The sequence below is a fragment of the Danio rerio genome, chromosome 24, assembly GCF_049306965.1.
Source record: "Danio rerio strain Tuebingen ecotype United States chromosome 24, GRCz12tu, whole genome shotgun sequence".
Taxonomy (NCBI): Eukaryota; Metazoa; Chordata; class Actinopteri; order Cypriniformes; family Danionidae; genus Danio; species Danio rerio.
In genome coordinates this window covers 30,265,635-30,292,199 of record NC_133199.1, presented here as the reverse complement: position 1 = coordinate 30,292,199, position 26,565 = coordinate 30,265,635, and the positions used below count along the sequence as shown (strand labels likewise).

Here is a 26,565-nt window from a genome sequence, read left to right as displayed (position 1 = left end):
TAAAAAGGTTGGGAGTTTTACACATATTGACAAGCGGCATGTTTTACTATTGAGTGCGAGTTGAGAAACTGAATGCTGTTTTCTTACCCCGATAATGAATACTGCACTTTTCTTCTTTCTAATACACCTGCTGCATTTGATAGACCATCAACATCTACTTTCTTCCAAGGCACGCAAACTCTTTCTGTCTTTCAGCATTTCTCTTTCTCTCTCAGCGGCTCTCCGACTATTGATTCATCCGCTCAGAGAGGGATTTATCATACTATGGTGTGACTTTCCCATTTTCAAGTCTCAAATCAGATCCCAGTACATCACACTGTTATGACAGAACCTAAGAAAGGAGACATCTGTTACAAAGACAGATGACGCGGATGTTTTGCCCTTTGCATTTTGGTAAAGAAAAGGAAACATTACTCATTTCGCAGAAGAGATGTTTGAGAAGTTTTACAAATCAGATAGCATAAGATATCTTACACACAATATGCCAAGGTGAAGTTGAAAATAAAAGGGATAGTTCACCCAAAACTGTACAAATGTCCTCACAGTTTACTCAAAATCAATTGATTATAAGCAGTGTGTGCATTATACATTGGTGACCCTAAGGGGGGGTCGGGGGTTGGTAGTAATGTTAGTTTGTGTAATACATGCTTCAGTCATTTATGTATTTATTTTTAATTACATCCATTTTATTAATAAAATGTAATTAAGTTTTCAGTGTTTTGAAGGATATTTAGTGTATTCTAACCTACAGTATCCGTTACCTATTTTACTGTAGGTCGAACTATACAAATATATGCATCTAATTTGACTACTTGGAGTCCATATAAAGATACAAACACCTATTTTATGAGAAAACCCTGTGAACACCTACAATGTCTATCGGTACTACATCTGCCGGTGCAGACCCTGGAAGTAACTTTTTCTGACACCCTATACCAGTGGCGTTGCAAGGGGGCTTTGGGGGCTTAAGCCCCTGATGTATTGTCAAAAGCCCCTGATCCTTTGAAATATGCTGCACCTAAAAACAGGTTGTAAAACATTTATTTTGTGATGCAAGTACTTAAAATTACAACATAGGCTACATCACGCGCATTCCTTTTAATGCAGTGTGGGTAATATAAATAGTCAGCTATAAACCTTTATATAAATTTCTGTTGACCACAAAACAATATATTCTGAACAATGTTTGAAAAAAGTAGTCTTTATAGGATCCATAGTAGGAACATAAAAAATATTATGCAAGTATTTTTTTTTCAACATAGGCCTATATACAGTTAGAATTATTAGCTCCCCTTGTCACGGTTGCAGGAAGGATGAGGGAGCGAGGACTCAATTGCAACATAAGATGGTATTTATTAATAAAAATAAAACAAAAAAGACAACAAAAACCACCCCGAGGGGGAAAAACATAACTATAAAACAAACATTCAAACAAACTTGGATGGGCTGGCAGGACAAACAGGACTAGATAGCACACGACATGGAAATAACGACGACGAACTGGCCACTGACTGAAAACATGAGGGGGATTATAAAGCAAAAAGTAAATTGACACACAGGTGAACATGACAAACTAATAATAAGTAAACAAGGAGGGTGGGACTAGACAATAGACGGGAGAGCGCATGACACAGAGAGACAATACAAGCCATGCGCTCACATAACACAACACTGAAGCACACAACAAAAGCACGTGACCACAATGTAAACACCGAGCCATGTGCTTTGACAAAAGACGCAAGACACGAGCACACGATGAATGAAAACACTCACCGTGCGCTCACACACGCAGCGTGCATGCTTCATCCCAGCGCCGACCAAAACCGAAACCAACAAGACTGAGACGCTGGGAATGAAACACCACGCTGCTGACAGACGAAAACACAAACACGAGTACAAGAGCGCACGCGTCTGAGGGACACAGAGCGCGCGCGCGACTGCGTCAAGCAGGAGCGCGCACACTCTGCGTACACCCACGACGGCGCACACAGAGACAGAAACAGGACCAGACATGAGTAGTGTCAGAGCTCTGCCTCCAAAACAAGAATTTACAAGACCAAAGTGGCAGAACCCTGACACCCCTGTTGAATTTTTCCCTAATTTCTGTTTAACGGAGAGAAGATTTTTTCAACACATTTCTAAACATAATAGTTTTAACAACTCATTTCTAATAACTGATTTGTTTTATTTTTGCCATGATGACAGTAAATAATATTTACCTGATATTTTTCAAGACACTTTTACACAATTTCCTTGCTCTGTTAAATTTAAGAAATATTTAAAAAAGAAAAAAATTCAAATGGGGGCTATTAATTCTGACTTCAACTGTACATATTTTTCTAAAAACATCCAGAATAAACAGAAAAAAGAAACTTAAAGTTTTAAATAAGTGGAAAATGAGAACATTATTTAATTATTAACTTTTCATTAACAGAAACTCCTAAATGTTTCTTGTGTTGTTGTACATATTGTATAAAAGCTAAAATATTAAATTCTATAAATGCCACACACATTTTCCATCAATGTTTATTAAAAGCATTGACATTTGTAAGATTTGGAGGAAAAAAAATGCTTTGGTAATATATATGGATGCTCAAGAGCGCACACACACTTGTAAAGAATGCACAAACAAATAGTGACCGATTATAAAAAAAAAAGCGTGCAAACAACTCAAAACAACTCCATTTTGGAGATCACAATGATCAACTTCATTTGGGATTAGACAAAGATAAAAACAGTTTGAGAAAATCAGAAGTTTTATTCTTTTTCCAAGCGATAAAAATACCCATGAATGTACTAAAAATACCCATAACAAAAAAAAGTTCATGTTAGTATTACCGAACTCAAACGCAGTTTCCATTGCATTCACTGTGCTGTTAATTTGCATTTTAATATGCATTTCAGTGTGCTGCTATCTTGCATTTCCATATGTACTCTGACACAATATTTACAGCATTCTCATTTAATATCCCAAATTAAGCTCAAATAGCCTGGTCCTCATAAAAATACTCACCAATGATTATTTTACATAAAAAAGCCTTAAACAGCCTCCCAAAAAGGTTGTAATTCTTATTTCAGGTAGCTGTTGTAAAAATAGGTCAACATCTGTGGCACCAGACTGATCTCTCAAGGAAACATGATGGCTAATTTGTCTGAATTCATGAGTTTAGTCCTACGAAAATGTCTGATTTTTAAAACCAAGCATGGCACCAAATCCTACCCCTAAACCCAACCATCATTGGGGGATACGCAAATCATACAAAAATGTACAAATGAGATCATACGAATTCATAGGAGTTAGCCACTAGATTTAAAAATTATGAATTGGTGTGAAATAGCTTTGGTGACTCTGATTTGAATTTTAAGTGACGTTCGCAGTAATACATAATATAAGGGTCATAACCACTATAAATACATCCCACATCCAATTGGCTCTATGCACAGCTTAATCTTTTTTTTGTTTTGTTTTTGTGGCCTTTTTGCCTTTATTAGATAAGACAGTATTTAGACAGGAAGCGAAGATGGAGAGAGAGAGAGGGGGTAGGATAGGGAAATGGCCTCGATTCCAACTTGAGATACCCTGACGTGCTATTGGACCAAATGTCGGCGCGCTAACCATAGGCTATTGCGCTGACACAGCTAGAGTTTTAAAGCCGACGTTAAAACTTCCGGTGAAAGCCTAATGTGACTATTTTCAATTTCACAAGGTTGTTTTTACAGCATTGATGTTATAATTTAATTACTTTACATTCATTAAATAGGCTTAAACATTCTTTTAGTTGTTCATGTGTAAAACAAGATGAAAGACCGTTGTAACCACTAGCGCCATCAGTAGCAACAGGCAAGCACAGAAATTCAATTGAAAACACTGGGGTAAAATAAACTGTCATATTTTAAAGATATGGCGGGGGAATTGGAATTCAATGCAGTGCTTCTTGTCTGATCTGAGACCCACTTCATATTGTATGTCTAACAGGCAGCGAAGATCACTGATTTTTAAAGCAATCTTAAACGTGACAATTTTGTAAAGGAAAGACAGTTCGCCGGAATTCCTCGGGCTGCCTTGCTGAAAATGAAAAGTTTGTGTGCGTATAGCCCATTAGAAATCATTAGAATTTAGTTTAATATGTGAATTTATAACACTGCTATGATGTTTTCAATTATGTGCTGTTAGGAAGACAATAAATAAATAATAATAATAAAGTATTTTTTTGCTGCTGGTGTCAAAAGACCATTCAAATCATTGTAGGCCGGGTTTCACTGATTAATTGAAAAAAAAAATCTTACATTGAAACTTCTGTCGAGAGAGAGTAAGGTAAGTTTAAAGCAGTAATATTCAATATGTCAACTACTTAACTTTCCCCACAAATTTAACTTTTTTTTAATCTAAAATGTTTTAGAAATATTGCTATTGGAAATTTTGTGTTTTCAACATAAATAATACTGTTTTTTTTTTTTTTTATCTGCAAACATTTGGCTTCCCAATTTAAATAAATTGAAATTTCCTTCACTTTTCGAAAAATCCTTCATGAAACAAGCCCCCACACACCCACCCCCCCCAAAAAATCTAAACATGGTTACAGACTTGGATTAGATATGCTATCAATCATAATTTTCTGTGTAATCTTCCACATTTGCAGCTCTATCGCACGAGGAAACAAAACTCTTTTATGTATTGTCAGACAAGTGGCTAATATTTTACAATTTTTTTATGATTTCATTCATATGAAAACATACCATTTTAAAAGGAGGCATGTTCCTAAACCTAACCCTATTTCTCTATGCCTCATAAGGGGATAAACGATTTGCACCAATGAGATTGTACAAATTAATATGACTTATCCACTAAAACAAAAAGTTACAAATTGCCATGAAATTGCGTTGACACATGAAACAAGGTGGAAACTGGAATAGTGATCGGTTTATGAAAAATAAAACATTTAATAAACCTAGCTCCAAAAATATGTATAGTTCCATTCATTAAGTTTGGGGTCGATACCATTTTCTTTAAACTTCATCTTTTATGCTCACCAAGGCTACATTTACTGTACTTGCTTAAAAAACACTGTAAAAACAGCAACAATGTGTAATCAAATACTATTTAAAATAGCTACTTGTATTTTAAAACATACTCACACAAAGCGCGGTTCTTGAACCATGCCCAGGCGTGATCGCATTTTTGCCTCCCGAGCCTGGGCACACTAATGCGTCTGTTCAGTTTAACAGAAGAGAAGCGTTCTCGCTCAGCACAATAGAGATTGTTTAGTAATAGTTTTTTGTATTATTTAAAGTCGTTTGATATGCAGTGACGCACAGTAAAACCTTCTGCTAAACAGGTCCATCACGCTTGATGCTCATAAATCTTAATGAAAGTCATTTTGCTGCACGTATAAGAGGCTGCTAAGGGGTTTGAATCTTTGATAAACTATGACAATTTCTGTTCATTAAAAAGTAAGTATGGTTAATAAATTCATATAAAACAGTCTCTTAAAAATGACGTCAGGTCTTCAGTTTCACGCAGCCTGATCTCAAGAACAAAGGTAACTAGTTTACGTTTTGTCAGTTTTGTAGCTATTTGTACGAGTTCAGTTGTACGAAAATGTCAGAATTGAAAAAGGAGGTCTAGCAACCAACCGTCACTGGGGTATGAGCAAATCGTACTAAATTGTACGAATGAGATCTTACGAATTTACAAACTAGCCAAAAAAAAGCAAAAAAGTTACGAATTGCTGAGATTGTGCTGCGATGCGATTTACACTCACACTACAAGCCCTTTCAACCATGCTTGGGCCCGATTCAGAGCATTCACACTTATCAAACGCAGCGGGAAATAGGAGTCAAACGTTCCTAGGCACGGTTCGGATAGCCTAGTGTGAGAACACCCTTTGTCTTCTCATAGAAGGCTGTATTTTTATCATCTAATTTTAGTCATCGCATGGTCACACGGTCATTCAGAAATATTTTAATATGCAAATTAGATGCTCAAGAAACATATGTTCATCCTACCTTTCAATGAATCGTTCTGTAAATATATTAAAATAGTCAAAACAAATAAAACCACAGGCACCAAACTTCTGAATGGCAGCCATCATGAAAAAAAAACTATAGTAATTTAAAGTAAATAATATAGTGTTTTTAATCATACTGTAGTACAATGGTCTCAAACTCAATTCCCAGAGGGCCACAGCTTTGCAGTTAAGCTCCAACCAGCTCCAACTCACACCTGTTTAATAGTCTCTATAGTCTTGGACACCTTAAATAGTTGGATCAGCTGTGTTTGATTAGGGTTGGAGCAAAACAGTGCAGAGCTGCGGCCCTCCAGGAATCCAGTTTGAGACCTATGCTGAAGTACAATGTATTATACTGTATATAGACCATTTTGTGTAAACAATAATGGTTCCAACGTATTTCATGTTTCACATTTTAAATTTCCTTACCTTCTGAGAATCCAAGATGTTCCACATATTGATAAATAACATTACGCTAGTTGTTATATCATCAATTTATGATGGAATCACCTCTTGTTACAGTTGTGCAATAGTTTTACAACAAGCAGGAAATGTTCATAGGCCAATGACATCACCACATTGAATTGGTCTGTCTATATATAGCATATAGTATTTTCAACAATTAATATATGCTATATATATATATATATACATTTGTAGGAGCCATACATTGTATTTTGGCTATTGGCCACAAGGTGTCAGTAGGAGACTATATAACTGTGGCTTCACTGCATGGCGTAAGACAGTGTTGGTAGGAAGCACAGTTTTTGACTTTTATGTGGCTTTCCAATGCCGCTATTGTTGGCAGAGTGAGCAAGTTTTTAACGCGTAAAAGTCAGAGTCCGTAGGCAAATAGATGCAAATAAAAACGTCTCGTATCGTCTTGAACGTATCGTCTTGACTCGTAACTGAACGTCTCGTCTCAACTCAACTCAAGGTAACAGAGAAGTGTGCTTATAGATAAAAGAAAGTGAGTAATTCTGTTGATTGGAAAATAAAGACGTTTTTATTTGCATCTATTTGCCTACGGACTCTGACTTTTACGCATTAAAAACTTGCTCACTCTACCAACAATAGCAGCATTGGAAAGCCACTACAATATTAATATATGTTAATATATGCATTTTTTATTTCTTTAGTTGGTGTGTTAAAAGAGATTAATTTAAATTCTTTAGTATGGTACAAAAACTGACTACAAATTACTATAGTATTTTTTATTACTATATATTTTTACATAACAAATCAGCAAATCAACAGCAGTGTACTGACCATACTGTACAAAACATGGGAAATGAAATCATCACAAATATGATTTGCAGTAAGAAAATGGTTTCAATAAGTCATAAAAATATCTACTTCTTTCAAATCTCAGCTAGATGTGATTCATTAGAGCATTAACAGAATTCAATTGCCCGTTTCCTATAGTTTGATTGTGAATGTTGCTTCATTAGGAAACACAGATTAACTGAACAGTCAGAAAACCTCTTGGGATGCTTCATCTCACATTATTCAAGTCTTGAGGAGTCAACAGTCTGCTCAACGCCGAGAAGCCTGTCCCTTTGATGCCAAACACATTTAAATATTGATTACAAATCCTACCAGAATCAAAATAAAATCAAAAAGCACAAACATACGAACACCATGAATGATTCAAAACTATAAACAAGTTGAACTGAATCCCATTATCAACACTTTCTGATGCAGGTTTTGGCTTCAAGGCATCATTGCTTTATGATACGTTCTGGTGTATGAAAGCTTTTTGGCATATAATTATTCTGTGTATTGGTAAACAGTACGATGAAGAGATTTCACGGCATGGATACCTGCAGCCAATTTCACATAACATGCCAAGGAAATTGCGTATTTGAAATGAATGATTTGCTCATTTAAACCTGGAAATATTCTGCGATGGCTGTGGAGAGTCGTTCTCCAACTGTTTTCAATCGCAGAGCAGCTTTGCATGTTACACAACATCTGCCAAAATAGACAGAGAGCTAAAAAAGATAACTTCAGTGTTTACAAATAAATTTATGGATAATTTATGGAGACTATTGCATTTGAACTGTTCGCTTTAAACTGTTTTAAAGGAGTCCTATCATACACTTTTGACACTTTTTCCTGAGGTTCATTATGTTGATCAGGATTTCTAACACCTCAAAAAGAACATTTCAATGAAGTGTAAATGTGGACATCAATGTTATAAATGTATTTCCGTTTTTAATATCAGAATGATTCAACAAAAGTTTTTTAAAGGAACATGCCACTTTTTAAAAATTTTTTTTTAAAAATAGGCTCATTTTATACAACCCAGGCTCATTCTAAAAACAGCTATACATTTCTGGAGAGTGCAAAATACGTTTTTTGCTGTTTTTGTTTTCACAAATCCACCAGTGGCCGATGTGTTCACTTTTCAGATCTTAAATTTCTCTCGCGAGTGTCATTTGTGCCTGCTGTTTTTGCGTAAATCCACCTGAGGCCGCTGTCAACTGAGTTACTGAGTGAACGGTTGACGGACTCAACTTCCTCCTTCCCTAAACCCAACCAATAGTGTTTTCAAAAGCACCGATTGACTCGTCCAACCATTTCCGTAAACATAACCGACAGTTTTCAAAAGCAATCCAAAAAAATTAAAGCCTTCGTCTGATTTTTAACACGTTTTCAGATTTTATCACATTCTCACCCTGTTATTTACTTGTTTATTTTATTTTTTGGCTTCTGTTTTTGCCTTACCCGCTTTCAGGGCCATTCTTCGCCAGACTCGAACCCCATCATTGTGGTCAACTCCTCTCTGCAACTCAAGTCCACCAATGAACATGGTGAGCTAACTGGACAAACAGCGGGAAAGTCGTCCATAGGTAAGCGGTCAGCTGGGAAGTAGGAAAAGGAACGACATCGTACCATCCCGTAGCATTTGTTTTAAAGACAAAATGCAGCCATACGTACCTCTGGCTATTAAGGATCTCTGGAAATTTATATAGTGCTACATTTTCAGAATGAGCCTATGTTGTTTTTATAACTCCACTAGTGTTAAACAGTTCCGTTTTATCATTTTCGAATCCCTTCAGTTAATCTCTGTTTCTGGTGGGAGCACATTTGGCTTAGCTTAGCATAGATTATTGAATCGGATTAGACCATTAGCATCACAGTCAAAAATAGCCTGGTAAAATTTTGATGAAGTGTTAATGTGGACATTAATGTTATAAATGTATTTAAGTTTTTAATATCAGAATGATTCAACAAAGGATTTTTTGAAAGTAGACATTTTATACAACCCAGACTCATTCTGAAAATGTATCGCTATGTATATTTCTGGAGAGCACCAAATACGTCCCAGGAGAAGTTTTTTTGCTGTTCTTGTTTTCACAAATCCACCAGAGGCCGATGTGTATGCTTTTTTAGATCTTAAATTTCTCTCGCAAGTGCCATTCGTGTCTGCCGTTTGTACGTAAATCCACTAGAGGCTGCTGTCACCTGACTGACTGACTGACTGAGTGACCGATCGACTGACCCACTTTCCTCCTCCTCTAAACCCAACCAATAGAGTTTTCAAAAGAACCAATTGCATATGGAGGTAATCGGTCAGCTAGTAAGAAAAAGAACAGCGTCATACCGCCCCGTAGACTTCTTTTAAAGACAAAATGCAGCCATACCTACTTTTGGCAACATAATTAGCGATCTTCAGAAATGTATATAGGGCTACGTTTTCAGAATGAGCCTGTTTATTTTATAACTCCACTAGAGTAAAACAGTTCAGTTTTATCAAGTTCGAATCCCTTCATTTAATCTTTGTTTATGGTGGGAGCACATTTAGCTTAGCTTAGCATATATCATTGAATTGAATAAGACCATTAGCATCACAGTCAAAAATAACCTGGCATATCAAAAATAATCACTGGTTGGTTATATTGAGAGATGTTAGATGATTTTTAGGTGTATTATCATTGCTCATGCTGTAGTCATGGTACGGCAGCAAAGTTCCTTGACTTTTATGCCGGAATGAGCATAAAATTCCTAGCTATATGTCTTTTGTTGGTCTTAAAATACAATGTAACTACTAAAGAGTCTATCATTAAATAGGAAAATTATTGAAACTCTTTCATTTTTGAGGGAGATGCTAATGGTCTAATGTGATTCAATGATTTATGCTAATCTATGCTAAGCTAAAAGTGTTCCCGCCTGAATCGGAGATCAGCTGAGTGGATTCAAAAATGATACTCAACTCTTTTAACTCAAGGAAGAATGAGAGCTTATTTCCAAAAATGTTAGGTGTCCTTTTAACAAAACTTGTTTCAGCCCACAACAAATCACATTTTCAAACTTATACCTCACAATTCAGACTTTTTAATCGCCAAATTATGAGCGTATGAATTCAAAATTGCGAAAAATTTTGCAATTGTGAGAAACAGCTAAAATAAAGTCAGTATATTTAAAAGAATAAGTCACAATTGTGTAATAGAAGCTATGCATTAGCACTATTTTCTTGCAATTGAGGAAGACAAAAAACTTTGTGAACCTCAAAAAAATAGTGATACTTCTGAACTGAAATTGTTAAACCACTATTACCATATTTCAAAAGGTTGAATAAAACAATATTTTAAACTTTAAAAGACTACTTTAAACTTCAGCAATGGAGCAAAATTTCAGTAAGAAAAGTATTAATGTAAGTAATCTCTTTTACAGAGGCTGTCAAACACCAGTAAGATGTTGTGCTTGATGAAAAAAAATACAAAACAGGCTCATGCTCAGTTTCCAAGAGAGAGTCAACACGCCACAATCTGAGAGCACATTTACAATCTGGACTCATAAGAAACATCAGCAAACAATTAGATCCATGTACTAAAGTAGTGCCATCCCTTTCTCCAGTAGTTCAGTGTCCATTCTTTTCATAAGCTGTGCATGCAACATGGCATGACTGCCAGCGATGGGTGTGGCCAGAGGGGGCATGGCAATAATCCATACTGCTCTGCAAGACACGCCCACTTTCCATTTATATTACCTTTTAACACGATCCATGATTTCGGTCAACTCTAATACCCCCGTAGGTTTGCCTGACTGTACAACCTCAGCCATTGTAATAGGCCACAAGAGAGACAACAGGTTTGCTGGTGCCCTGACCCGTAGCTGGAGGGAGTTTCTCACCCTCCGAGGAACTTTTCTGTCTGTCGCTGTACGGAGTTCGATGGACGGCCGATGCCACAGCGAAGGTCACATTCTGGCCGTTGGCACGTCGCACTGTCCTGAGAGTTTTGGTGACTTTGGAAGAGTTTTTAAAGCTGGAGCCTCTCTCTGGGGTGGTGCACATGATGAGCGCATGGAAACATCTGCAAAACTGAGACACAAAGACAGATTGAGAGAGCTGAGATTATGCTTCTAATCCAATGCTAAAAATGGACATTGTCATCATTTATTGGCCCTTATATCATTCTACTTCCTTTTTACACCAATAAACTTTTAATTTTAAGATATGTCTAATGGATGTCTCAGTAAAAATCAAATATGTCTAACAACGGTCTAAAACTAGGCTAATCATCAATTAGGTAGACTTTTATTTTTAGATTTTCACCTTTAACCAATATGCCTGTTTAGACTTCTATTAGACTTCTTTTAAACACTAAAATGCTTAATGGGATATAATAATGCAGAGTATGTACTAGAAAACAACCAATTCATTAACATGCATGCTAGTGAGCAGATAGTTAAATGTGAGAATTATTCACAGTGAGTTCACTACTCAAATGGCCTCCACATTCACCAGATCTCAATCCAATAGAGCATATATATAGACAGACAGACAGACAGACAGACAGACAGACAGACAGACAGACAGACAGACAGACAGACAGACAGACAGACAGACAGATAGATAGATAGATAGATAGATAGATAGATAGATAGATAGATAGATAGATAGATAGATAGATAGATAGATAGATAGATGATAAATTTTGTGATGATAAATATTTTGGATTTAGATGAAACTTTAAAACGAAAGCTAAATTTTACTTGACAAACTAAACATTTAGCTGTAACAAATGATACCGATTTAAAAAAAAATGGTTCACAGTATAATTTTTTTGTGTAGGCTATCATTAAAAACATTGTTTATTAAAAAGCTTGTCACATTAACTTAGACACTGGCTTGTAAAAGCGAATAGCCAGAAAACCTGTAAACTTAAAACAGTACAGGCAGATGGTTGCTAATGTGTTCTAGGTTGGTTGCTAACATTTAACATTCTAGCATAATGCTAACACAATTAGCATGTCAATAACTTAATTTTCACATCACATTACTAAACATTAAGGTAGCCTGTTTATGACAAGATGTTTCTGGCTGTACCGCTAACAATGTTTATGCAAGAATACTGTATGTATGGTTTAAACAGAAAAGAGATGCACATTATCAAAGCATTTACACAACACAGTGGGTAGCACTATCACCCCAAAGCAAGAAGGTCGCCGGTTTGAGTCTTGGCTGGGTCAGTTGGCATTTCTGTGTGGAGTTTGCATGTTCTTTCTGTGTTCTCTTTATGTGTGTTATGCCCTGGTCCTTCAGGTTGGGAGTTGAGTGTTGGGCTAACAACCCACCAAACAACAAAGTTTGATGTGACGAAACAACAATATGTTGTGGCTAAATATCAACTTCGATATAAATGGTTAGTAAGTAAGAGTAAGTTTATGCGTTTGGTGATTCATTTACAGGATTATGCTGCTTTAGTTGTGAGAAAATACTAAATAAAAACAAGTTTCAAAGTGCAAGGTTTCAACTTTTGTACAGTATTCATCGCCAGGAGTGTTGCGAGACTCCATTTACTGGGGCACTTGTCACAGTAAAATCTGCAGTGCTCCAGTAAAAGCTTTGAGTAACTTTTTACTTTACATGCCAGTAATTAAGAGTGGTCTTTTCAGAACATTATTTTTAATGCAACAACCGAATCAACGCTTATGAAAGCACCGTACAGTAGTTCAACAGAAAACGAACTGATGAAACCATGACTGCATCCAAATTCACATACTATCCATCCTAAATAGTATTTAAAATAGAATTAGTATGTCCCAAACCATAGTATGTCGAAAAGAGTATGCCAAAGGTTCATGGATGTTTACAATTTCCGGGAAAAATTCGAAGTTTAGAAGCAGCCATACTCTAACGTGGTTGAAATGTGGGTGAAAAGTGTAAACAAACTACATGACGGACCCTCCAGACCAACTGTCAAGTAGAGAGGCTTCGGTAAAGTTGTTTGATGACTGTTAATCAATATATAGCCACCTGGAACTTATTTAAACTGCGTTTTCCATGTTATATTTCATCTGCAACAACAATGTGAACTTATATCAAGATATGTTTGGACATTAGCTTCTGAATGCAAAATTATGAAAAGATTTTGTCTGCATAAAAGACATCTGCATGCGTATGACAGATTATTCTGCTGCTGCTTCTCCAATAAGGTAAGTAATTAAATATGAAAGAAATGTGGATGATGTATCAAAATGATTGACAGGGGACATAACCAAGCAACATAGACATCTGTTAACAAGGAAGTAGTATGTACCAAAGCTTGTAAACTCTTCTGTTACACACTCGAAAGTATATACTTTTCCTTTACAAAAAAAGTGCATACTTTTAGGGCTTACTATGAGTATGTGAATTGGGATGCAGCACATGTCTATGCAAGAGTTTTACTGGCAATTAGACACTGATTTGATGTACAAAAGGTTCAGGTCCGGCGCGTCCACAGAGGCAACCTAGGTGGCCGCCTAGGGTGGCAGTATAAAGAGGGCGGCGTCCGCAACACCCCCCTTACCACCCATGTCAACGACATGGGTGTTATGTCAACGACACCTCCCTCACCACCCGCGTCCTCAGATATATTCGCGCATAGGCGACAGAATAGAGAGGGCAGCATCAGCGACACCTCCATCAGCACCCACGTGTCCTCAGTTAAATCAGTGCGTAGGGCGGCAGATTAGAGGTCCGCGACACCCGCGCGTCCTCAGTTATTTCGCGCATAGGGTGGCAGAATAGAGAGGGCAGCGTCGGCGACACCTCCCTCCCTCAGCAATATTCGCGCATAGGGCGGCAGAAAAGAGGTCCGCGACACTTCACTTCATTTTCATAACCGGTCACTTTCGTTTTCACATTGGGGTTGAGGGTGGCGTGATCGTCCTTTGCCTAGAGTGGCAGTTCAGCTTGCTCCGCTCCTGTAAAGGTTCACTCAAAACAAAGGGAAAGAAAGGTGGTAAGAGTAAGGTCCTGTGCCTGTACTCTGTGACATTATGTGTTTAATTTTTAGATATTTAAGTACAAAGGTCAGGCCCGTGCAGAGACCGTTCAAAGGGCATGTGCAGGATAAATTTTTTGAAGAGGGGGGTGGGGGTGGGCTGTCGCGCGCGTACTCAAGATCAGTGTTGTCGTGTGCCTACTGAAGGGCGGGACGGAGGGTGTGTCGCGTCGCGGGGGCACTTTTGATCATTTTGGAAGGGCACTTTCTATCCAAGACTAAAAAGGGCATGTGCACTGCACAGGTTGAGCCCTATGTGTGCACGTGCCTGACAAAGGTGGATTAGATGACAGAACTATATGTGCACACTATGGTTTAGCATGCTTAAAACAGTGTTTTAAGGGGCTTGTATTGACAGCATTTGTAGTCTGTGCACAAACTTTTTAAAAAGGACAAGAAAAAGTTTCCATTTTTAGCAACTCTTTGTCATGAATATGTTCCCGATTGAACACTCGCAACCAAACTCAGTTGATTTCTCAATTTCTCTGCTTGATTTGCAACTGTACAGTGAGACGGAATAATAAAATATCAGCCAAACTGTGTAAATCATCATCTCAGGAAGAACAACAGCTGATGCCCTGTCTCCTCTAATGTGGACAGGCTTGTTTGCAAATTGAAATCTCTCCGTGTGCAAAATTCATTAACTGAGGCAGGACCTCTCAGCGGGAGCGTAGGCAGTGATTATGTGAGGGTGATGGAGACGCCTATTTGAAGGTGCCAAACTCTTGCTGCGAGTCTGTGTATATACCTCCACGTTCCCACACATGCGGACCACACGCTCACAAAAAACAGCTTGCAGGCTTTGACCATCAGGTCGCCACAGATGGAAGTAAAACGGGCTGATTTAAGCTAAGAGAAAACAAACTCAACATGCAGCAGATCCTCAGAAAAGGAGCGCATTGTGGACTAAAGCGAGGGCCCAGTTCTTACGCTGCACTTTTCATTATAGATAAAAGTTCATTGTAATTAATCACAACAGTCTGTGAAGGTCTCTGAGGAATAAACCACATTTTCCAAAGAAAATGTGTTTTGTCGATATGTATGAAGATTTACTACATTCTCACAAAACCACCTTGACCAATAATTCAGGCAAAACTTTGAAGAGTTTTATGAATACTGAATGCAGAGGTAGAAGTATTAATCACAAAAAGGGTTCCATTTCTGTAAACACGTATTTTACCCTGAAACAATGACAAAGTAATACAGTGTCTTTTGCACCAAGCAAACACATTCTCAAAAGAATAAAGTGAGAAAAAGTTTGTGTGGCCTTGGCTCTATTCCACCCTCAGATTGCAAAAAGATTTCATGCAAGCGTTGAGTAGATGAATGTCTAGTGATGAATTGCTCCCTCAGAGAGAGAGTGTAACTAATCTGACCTTCAAAATGCTTACAGTTCGAGGGATTTGTAAATCAAATGTAAACCTGGAAATAAATAAAAAGGTTTCCGACAACCAGATAAACACTGGTATCATGTGATTGTAAAATACTTCAAGAAAACTACACAGTAAATCTATTTTATATGCACATAGACAATTAGATAGACAGATGATAGATAGATAGATAGATAGATAGATAGATAGATAGATAGATAGATAGATAGATAGATAGATAGATAGATAGATAGATGACAGACAGACAGATACTGTAAATAGACAAACAAAAACTGACAGACAGACTCAAACAGAAATAGACATAGACAAACACAGATAGACGAATAGATATATAGACAGATAGATAGATAGACAAACAGACAGACACATGTAGGGAGACAGACAGACAGACAGACAGACAGACAGACAGATGCGTTCAGACCCATCTCCCGCCACCCTCCCATTTTGGTATTTTCCCCATAACTCCCGTAATTTCACCCGATCTTCCCCTCGCCCACGGTCCTCAGCATTTTAGTATAGTCTGACACCCCTGGGTCACCAACTTTGGTATAGTATCCAAACACCGCAGCCACTCAAAATCTTGGTTTATAGCTCAGTTACTAAAACTACAATCAACGCACCTCACCCCGGGTTATCAACTGTGTTACTCAGACAAATTCCCCCTCCATCCCCCCTCAGTCTCCAGGAATTTTAGAGACAAATATTAGGCAGGCATAACATACAATACAGGGTATAGACAGACAGACAGATAATGTACATACAGTATACATCACGTGTAGAGAGATCTGCAAAGAGTTCAGAGTAATGAAATCCCCAAAACACGCGGTGAGATTCCACCTCTTGAGAAAACGTAGTGTACTTAGTATACGTTCATGTTTACTGTATACTTATAGTCTACTACATTTCCTCAGAAGATGCCAAACACTCCAAACCACTCGCAATCTGTCAAATCCGTCTATTTGTATATTACACACCCCTGAAAACACAGAACGAAGACACGTTTGTGATACTGGAAACAGAGAGGGTGATGAGGACAGAGCACTGCAGGGGTTTAGACGGGGGTCACAGGGTCACGGTTAATGGCCGACTGCAGATACAAGATCTCCCAAGACAATCAGCTTCAGTCAGCCTGCTAATGGCCATTCAGTGTTCTGCTGGCGCTGATGGAACGCAATCACGCATGACCACGGCACTCACCGATAGTACTCCCAAAAAGCTCTCCATGCCTCCCCTTTGAATCCGCAGCTAGTCCAGACATACATCATCTTAATGTTTCTTCTGACAGTGATGACCTGTAATGTAATGAACCTGGAGTTTGGTCATGTTGCTGTCAGTCGTCGCAGGTGTACCGCTCTGTAAGGTTTTTTTTTTTCAAGCAGGTGAGGAATGTGATGCGTCTGAGGTGGGAGGAATGAGTCTATAAATGGATTCAGATCCACACACTCATTACAAAGGCTGGCAGGAGGTCTGGTGAAGCCCGCCGGGATGACGGAGGTAGCGCAGAAGGTGGCTTTGCATCTGGACATGTCGTAAGATAGTTAGCAACTGACTGCCACTGAAAATGTTTCAGACTAATCCCACAGGAAAATTAAGACATCTACAGTTGAGCCAGATGAAAATATGTGCCTGTGGTGAAATTTGTTGCTAAAATTAGATATTGCTACTTGTGAGTGTATATATATTTATAAAGTGCATCTGGAAAGTGTTCATAGTGCTTCACTTTTCCCACATTTTTTTAAACGTTATAGCCATGTTTCAAAATGGATTAAATTAATTTATTTCCTCAAAATTCTAGACACAATAAGCCATAATGACAATGTGATTTAATTGCTGCAAATTTATTAAAATAAACCCTGAAAATTACATATACATAAATATTTAAAGCCTTTGCCGTAAAGCTCTTAATTGAGCTCGGGTACATTCTGTTTCCACTGATCATTCTTGAGATATTTCAGCAGCTTAATTGGAGTTCACCTGTGGTAAATTCAGTTGATTGGACATGATTTGAAAGGCATCCACCTGTCTATATAAGGGCCCAGGGTTGAGAGTGCATGTCAAAGCACAAACCAAGCATGAAGACAAAGGAATTGTCTGTAGATCTCAGAGACAGGACTATCTCGAGGCACAAAGCTGGGGAAGGTTACAGAAAAATTTCTGCTGATCTGAAAGTTCCAATGAGCACAGTTGCCTCTATCATCCGTAAGTGGAAGATGATTGGAACCACCAGGACTCTTACTAGAGCTGGCCAGCCATCTAAGCTGAGTGATCGAGGGAGAAGGGCCCAAAAATACAAGCTTCAAATTTTGATATTTTAAAGCCTCCGGGGAATGGCATTTACTTTAATTGTACTCTGCATTATTGAGCTATTTCTTTCACGTACGAGTGGGCACATTACATTGATTTTCAGCCATAGGAAGCTGCTTGTTATGCTGCTTGATGATGCAAACGGGTTTTATTTTTATGTATCCTCCATTAACACACTTGTTTGTAGCCAGTAGTTTGACCGTGTATTATTGTTTTGTAATTCCTAGTCATTTCTCCCATAGGCAAACAAATCAAATAGCAGAAAAGAGCTTACTTGCGCTCTTGCAGAATAAGGTCAGTATTAGGTAAAAGTATTTTGAGTTGACATAACATAAAAACACACACACACACATCTATAAAAGTCCTGAAAGTTGCTAAGACTATTATTTTAGTAGGTTGATATATTTCCAACTGCAACAGAATATTGAGTAGGGGCAGGGCTTTATTTTTGCATGTCATTCGCTATAACAAACTAACAGTAAAAAGGGCGTGGCTAAGAATATTGTGTTGGAAACCGTCCAACTGACATCAACCGAGAAGGACCACCTTCTAAGGTCTGTTTTCTTTAAAAATATGCGATCTCCACTGGCTGAGTGATCTCCGATATAAAGTGGGTCTCAGATTGTACAAGAAGCACTGCATTAAATTACATTTTCTGCTACCACGTCTTTATAATATAAGCATTTATTTTAGCCCAGAATATTCAATACAGCTTCTGCGCTAGCCTGCCGATTCTGACGAGCATGTGCAAGTTAACGGCTTTTTGTCTCGTTTTACGCTTGAGCAACTAAATGAATGCCAAAGTCTGTTTAACTGATTGAATTTTAATTACATTACAACATCAATGCTGTAAAAGGAACCGTATAAAATGAAAAAAAAAAAAAAAAAACCTCACAATAACAGGTCACCGGAAGTTTATCAGTATGGGAACAACACTAGCTCGGCATATCAACAATGAAAAAGCTTTTTTCTGAACCGAAAACATTCATCAAATGTGCAGAAAAAGTTTATAAACATGCAAACGATGCAGGACATGTAGAACTCTGTGAATGAACAACCTTCTAATTTGATGTAAATCAGTGGAGTATTATTCCAGCGTGGGCTTGCAGTAACTCATCCAGGTATAATTTACAGGTTCCTCTTGATGAGAACGTCTGAACAATTCAAGCGTGAAATATTCTCCCAGAAGGAGGAGTTGAGCAGTCAGGTTTAAGGGCCTTTTTACTTATGGTGGAAAGTAAGGGATAATTTGAGTGCATCCTCATGCTGAATAAGGGACTGTTCTGTTGGCCGGGGTGGTGTGGAGCGCAGAGGAATGCTGGGTTTCAGACTTTTGAGCAGATGATGGTCTGGAACGGAGATGATTAGCTCTCTGTGGGACGCGGAGAACTTCCTCGCCAATTATACTACACCTGTTCACAGGTGGTCCGGAATAACTGATCCCACTGCCTGTCTCTATGGAAAGCTCTTACTTCCGAACTGGGCAGTTTTGTTTGTTTTAATACCTCTTTCATACTGTGCAAAAATGACCTTTTTTGGCTATGATTTTCTACTTGAATTTATACAGAGAAACATGTAACAAAGAATGAAAAAACTATTTTATAAAGGCAACAATGGAAAGAATAAATAATTATTTTTTATATGAAGTATATAAAAGTAATACTGTAGCTACGCAACGGTTATTGAACAGTGTGAAAACTAAAAAGATCAAAAAAATAAACAAACCAAATGTTTCACGCAAACACAACATAATCAAAACGACATCAAAATAAATAAAATAGTATATGAACAATGTTTCCTTTACCATGTTGGCCTGATAACAAGCAGTAGAATAATGAAGAGCATTTAACATGTGTCTGTGTTGGGATCACACCATGTTGTCGATCCCAACTCTCGCAGGCTAAGTCAATCATGGAGGATCACATGACCTCCGACTCAATCCAACCGGAAACAAGAAAATGTTTAAAACAAACATAAAGCAATAAACATTCAAATAATGAAATATGAAAAATAATAAACTAAAACAAAATACAAGCTGACTGATTAGGGTCAGCTACAAATACTTTTGCCTGTGAATAAAAATGTTGGGAAATAATCAAATTATTTTCATAGAATCTCTGGAATACATTTTTAGCAGTTGGGTTTTGTGTTGAATAAAACTCACTAAACTGTTATAATAATAATAATAATAATAATAATAATAATAATAATAATACTCACTAAATTGTAATAATAATAATAATAATAATAATAACAATAATAGGACCAAAGTTGTATAACGCACAATTTGCCTCAGGAAAACATATACTGTTTTAATTAAAGGGATAGTCCAACCAAAAATGACAATTCAGTCATTATTTACTCACCATTTACTTGTTCCAAACCTGTTTTAGTTTCTTTCATCTGTTAAACACTAAAGAATATATTGAAAAGAGAGCTGAAAACCTGCAACCATTGACTTCCATAGTATTCGTTTTTACTACTATGTGCTCTGTTTTAACGGTATAGGCACAAAGTCTGAAACGTGAACATTTTAATCCTTAAATTTTTTTTCATTTGCAAAGAAAATTGCATGTTGCTCTACATCCTGTGTTTTTTAAGCAATCTTTAAGTGAGGGGCACAACTAACGTGCTCTGCGCTGGACTTTAGACCTCCCCTCAGCTGGTCTATTGAACAGTCTATTTTAGTTCCTCAAAATAGCAACGCGACAACAATGCGCCTTAAAACACCTTTTTTCCCAGACCAGAACACCCATGAGTCAACAAAGTGGTGCAAATGGGGTTGTAGATTTGCTATTTAAACAACGTGGAGGAAAAATGGAAAATTAGGGTTGTGTTGAGTTGAAACGTCATGGAAACACTCATTGCGCTGGGTGTATAATAGGGCCTATGCATTTCAGTGGTTACAAGTTTTCAACTTTCTTCAAAAAATCTTCCTTTGAGTTCAAAGAAGAATAAAGGTTTATGGCCACTTGAGGGTGAGCACATATTGACTAAGTTTCCCTTTTTGAGTGAACAACCCCTTTAATTTAGTGACTATTATTACTGAAAACCAGATATTTATTACATTTATTAATATAACAATAAATGTAATAAGTAACTCAGGATGAAAATTAGAATATTTTACAGTTGCATTCAATATGGTGTTTTATTTAAGCTTCTACTGGAAACCAAAACAAGTGTATTATTAAAATGAAAATAAAAAACCCAAAATGCAAAAGTGGTAAGAGAAAATGAATTAAATTACACATATTTGTTTAGAAAAACATGATTTAGGATGCATTTTCACTGCAAATTAAGTCTAAAAATAAATATTGAGATGCTTGTGTGCTTGCGACTGTTTTAGAAAATTAATGAACAGGGGAGGTTTTTAGCACACTGATGCTTTCCCTAAGCTCACATTGTGTGCTCTTAATAAGAGGTAAAATGTGAAATGTGCCAGAAAATTCTGTGCGTCTCATGAAAGAGAAAGAAGAAGCAGTAAAAGTAATTACGGCACAGCATGACAGCTCCTGAACTTGTCCTGTATAACAGTACAGTTATTTACTCACCACTTCAGGGGCTTTGCCACTGCAAAACTGACTGTATATATACAGTATATATTTTTCCATTTTCGCTGTCTTTCAATTTCCGTTGGTCATATCGACACATGCCGAGCAGATACTTGAATCTGTACAGCACTTTAAGTCTTCAACTCGCCTCAACTCACAGTTTCGATGGGTACGGGCTGGGAGGAATTGAAGACTGAAAATGACATACAGGTGACTGGAAAAACCCGTTTCGCCAAGTCTTCATCTTCACTCTTATCTCAAGCAACTGTTTGGAGCAGAAGCTCAAATCCATACAGAAGGAAAGCACAAAGAAATTACAAACACAATGGCATGTGTACAAGTTCAGGAATGATAATAAAATGTGCAACTTGTATCAGCTTGAACCTATAAGAAGTGCTTCTTCCAAGAAAAAAGTTTATTTAATGCATTTGTTGAACACACTGTGATGGAATCTTTGAGAAAGCACAAAAACTACAAGAATATTTTTGTTCATACAGTTTGACTATTCTTCCAAATGGTTGAATATGCTTGCATAGCTATTTGATTTTTTATTATTTTGTCCAGTCATAAAGTAGGAAAAAGCTGGATTATAAAGCAGGCATTAGGATTTATGCACCCTGGGTATTTCCAGTATGAAATTTTTACTATATTTATTAGGTATAAGTTTGAGTAAAATATTAATATATTTTTTGTAAAGATCTGATAACATGCCTTTCAAATCAAAAATACAAATATTGTCATTTAGAGCAATTCCATGAAATGAAAATCAGTCTAAATAAAGTTTTCAAAATGGTTATTCCACCAAACACTGGTATTTTCATAACATTGGTATTGTTTTGTCTAAAAATGAAAATAAAGATGTCTGCCATTTTTATAGGTACACAAGGCATATAGGTACACAATCATAGAACTTTCATTTTTGGGTCATAAACTGCATTTTTATTTTATAATGTTTTCTGAGGCCCACTTGTGATCTTAGCAAGACTCTAAATTATGCAATACTTTGTTTTCTAGAGATAATAGGCAGTGCTCTAACAAAAACAATATGTGATATACACTCAATGCGAGAATATTTTTCTCCCTTTGCTCATTATAAAATGTGTTGTCCAATCAGATCTGAGCTTTAGATCACATGCCCATATCACATGCTGTTGCTTTATAGAAATTATAGAGAACATGGAAAATGATGGTAAGTTTGCATTATTAAAATTGTATGATGGTTAGTTTGTGTTTCTGGTAATAAACAAAGACAGGTGCTTAATGAAAGTGCTTTTAATAGGCATTAATTTGTTGAAAGCAATTAAAGCACCACTGAATGGCAATTGGCTTTGCTTTATCGTGTCACACCGGGTGTGAAAAGGCCTTAATGTGAAACATTTTAATTCTGAACTTTCCAAAGACTAAAAGATCAAGGAAAATTAGATTTTTCAATTCATGACCCCTTAACAAATGTCAGACACATATTAAATATATTTATATATTTATATATATATATATATATATACCATATATATATATATATCCACTGTAAATATTTCTGTCTATTTTCCGGTAAAGCTATACAATACTTTTAATGTTTATACAGATAGATAAATGGTGATGTAAATAAATACAGAATTTTTACTGTAAATAATCTTTATCTATCTATTATTTAAATTAATAATATTTAAGATTCCCCAGTGCTGGTTTGTGGCTGAAAGGGCATCCGCTGAATAAAACTTATGCTGGAATAGTTGGTGGTTCATTCCGCTGTGGCGACCCCTGATGAATAAAGGGACTAAGCTAAAACATATTAATGAATATTATTTAAGATACAGATCAGAGCAAAGTATTACTTAACTATTAAAGGGCAGAATCCACCATACATCTTGTTTTTTATGTCCTTCAAGAAGGATCAAGCTTTAATTAGGAGGGTCTGACCTCCCCAAGCCCCCCTGTAATTTGCACCCTGCTTTAAAAGTGCACTGTAAGTGTAATAGCAGTAAACTTTTCAGTTGATGTTTTCGTTTGTAAGTGAGTACACTATTAGTTTACTTAATAATAAACTTGCAATACATAATAAGTAATAATAAGTAATACAAATAGTATGTGAAGGAAGGAGGGAAAACCATAAATGTGGACAAGTATGGGGCCCAATACTAAGAATTTGGGCTCTGCATTTAATATCCAAGCACACATCCATGCACAGACACCATTAGGCCATTGTTCTTAGTTTAATCTTTCTAGTGTTATCCTGTGTACAGTAAGTGTACTTAACAAATTTGTCTTCACTAGGGATAGTTTGGTATTGAAGACATTACTGTGCATATTTTACTCAGATATACTATATTTATGGTATATTGTGGTATATATACACATGCTTTATGTGTTATGTTAACTTAATCAAATTGTGTTGGGAGAACATGAATTAATTATGTGAAACCCTGCATTTTTTACAGTGTAGGTCTAAATATACTAAACTAATTATTACTAGAAAATTTGGCACAAGAGTACACCGAACTCAGAAAAAGTTATGAATTACTATAATCAAATTATCATTAAAATACCTATTACAAAATTAGTGAGAGGGGTCTGGATGCAATCTGAGCTGCATCCAATGCATTTCTATAGACACACCGAACCCCACTCCTAACTCTAAGGGTGCTTTCCCACTAGCACTTTTGGTCCGCACCCGGGTTCGTTTGACGTCATAGTACGGTATGTTTAGCTAGTGTGAACGTGTCTTCTGAACTCGGGTGCACACCTGTGAACCCTACCCGAGTCCGCCTGAAAAAGGTGGCACGGCCAGGCCAGAGCCAGGGCAAACACAGTGATACACAGTGATGTCTGCTTGTCTCCTCCAAAAACAGCTTCTGCAGTTACTGTGTTCTGAATGTTTATAAATTTTTTGCTGCAGATGGACGTGAGTCGCTTTCTGTATGTCCAAAACCAAAAGCTTCAGTTAAACCAGAATGACCGCGATGTGCTGTTGTCTTTCCATTTCGGCGCTTGCTTTCGTGACCATGACCTAGCAACAGCAGTAAACAAAACAGCAGCTCGATGACGCAAGCATACCGGGGTTCAGAAGAAAAAAGACAGTGTAATCCCAATACAACCAAGGAGGTGGCAAGGGGAGACAATCGAACTTGGGTATGGTCCAGGCAATTGAACCAAGTGTTAAAGCACCCCAACACTCACAGTGACGTCACTAGCTCCATTGAGTGCACTGTGTCTGACATTGCATCAGTGAGAGATGCAGTCTCAGCTTGCATCATAAAGGCTGCATCCAGATACTATTAAAATTAGTTGTTACATAATAGCACACTTCAAGTTAACTAACATTTAATAGCAAGTAGGCAGTTAAATTAAGGTATTTAGCTTTTATAAAAAAAATTGAGGAACACATTACTGGTGAGACAAAACAATGTCATTAATTTTTATTTAAGCTGCAAGTTATTTTCAGCTAAAACATTTAATTTAGTCTAGAACTAGCCTTAAACCTTTTCTCTGAAAGCAGGTGGGTATGTAATAATATGTAGAAAACAAAAGGCCATTAATCTAAAGAGTAAAAACTATTAGCCAAGCATATTTAAAATAGATGATTATACTGTTAAATAAATGTCAATGAACAAATAAAGGCCAAACATACTTAGACATTATGTGAGTATAAGGCAAGTATACTCAATTATACAAAATCTTTTCTGAGAAGCACCAAAGTGTATTTTAAAGTAGAACATAAAAAATAGGTTGAAATTTCAAATGAATCATATTTCTGTTTGTAACTCCCTACCTGTTTGTTCATGAAGATGTAGATGATTGGGTTTATGACGGTGCTGCTCTTGGCTAACAGAGAAGGAACTATGCTGGCTGCTGGTGTCACCAGTCCGGGATGTCCAAACGTAGCCAGCAGTGCCATTATCCCATATGGCAACCAGCAAAGCAGGTAACAGACCACCATGGTGACCACCATGAAGAGCACACGCTGCTCCCGTTTACGACTCACCACCGTATTGATCCTGCTCACCTTTGTGTGATGAGGAAAAAAAAGAAAAGACAAAGAAAAACATAACATTACACTGGAAAACATATAGTTTCTGAAACTGATAACAAGGTTTATACAGGTTTCACCAAGTCAAGTAAAGACATTTATTGTCACTAATATTTAAAGACCTGGAATACTCTAAGATTAACACCTTGAAATTAAACTAAGGGTACCAATTTGAGAACACACACCAACGCGCAAAAAAGTCAGACGTAATAATGTAAAGTCACACTTTATTTTGATGGTACGTTTGTTGAACTTAACTAATTCTCATTAGATCATAAGTAGACTGTTAGGTTGGGGTTAGTGTTAGTGACATGTACCTGCAAAGTTTCTTATAGTCAGTTAAATGTCTGTATCAACAGATATTATGCAGACCAGGGCCGTGCACAGGGGGGTGGCCCTCTGCCCTCCTTTCAGCAGGCGCTTGCTCGATCGCCCTCCCCCCTGCTCTTTATTTTGCGATTGAGCTCCTGCGTCCTGTAAGGGTCCGTGCATGGGCCTGAAACAGAAATTCTACTAATACTCAAATGAACTATCAAAATAGAGGTGAAGACAAATTTCCAATAACGAAGATGCAAGATACAACGTGGAGCTGCTTGTTTTATTGGTGTCTAAACACAAAGAGTTGTATAATAAACACGACAGAGACTACAAAAATGCAGACGAGAATGAGTTGTTATGAACAGAAATTCTAGAACAAACCGGATTCGAAGGCAAATTCATTTTTTCTGTATTTCATTAGGCTACATTTAACATCAGAGTGACTTCGCCCATTTACTCTGGTTAAAAAAATCAATGGGGTCTGAAAATTTTATGAGCAAAAATCATTCCAGTGTGCACAAGTCTATTATGTCATCTGAAAAAACATTAAATAAACAGAGAAAATAAATCAAATTGCTTGAAAATGATGTAATTTATGTTAAATGAACAGTACCAAAGAGTGTTATACTCTTTCAGAAAAAAAGGTACACAGTGGTACAAATAATGTTCCTTGAGGAACAGTTTCGG

At 37.0% G+C, this 26,565-nt stretch overlaps 1 protein-coding gene and 2 non-coding genes across 5 annotated transcripts in view; all 3 read right to left on the bottom strand.

Moving 5' to 3' along the window:
• Window positions 1-7,207: 7,207 nt before the first annotated feature.
• Window positions 7,208-26,565, bottom strand: part of tmtopsb (teleost multiple tissue opsin b) — a 63,071-nt gene continuing 43,713 nt past the window's right edge. The window contains exons 3-5 of one of the 3 annotated variants that reach the window (XR_012399068.1): window positions 25,878-26,070; window positions 25,303-25,536; window positions 7,208-11,337 (exon numbers count right to left, since the gene is read on the bottom strand). Coding sequence is in view for 1 of the 3 variants with exons in the window: in NM_001312679.1 (NP_001299608.1) it covers window positions 11,071-11,337; window positions 25,303-25,536 (501 nt within the window). In the remaining 2 variants the exon portion in view is untranslated. 3 annotated transcript variants of the gene reach the window in all.
• dre-mir-728 (microRNA 728) lies at window positions 16,513-16,595 on the bottom strand. Its single transcript, NR_030509.2, is given in 1 exon segment — window positions 16,513-16,595. It is a non-coding gene; the product is annotated as a microRNA 728 (primary transcript).
• On the bottom strand, window positions 21,653-21,743 carry dre-mir-727 (microRNA 727). The gene has a single exon (NR_030508.2). It is a non-coding gene; the product is annotated as a microRNA 727 (primary transcript).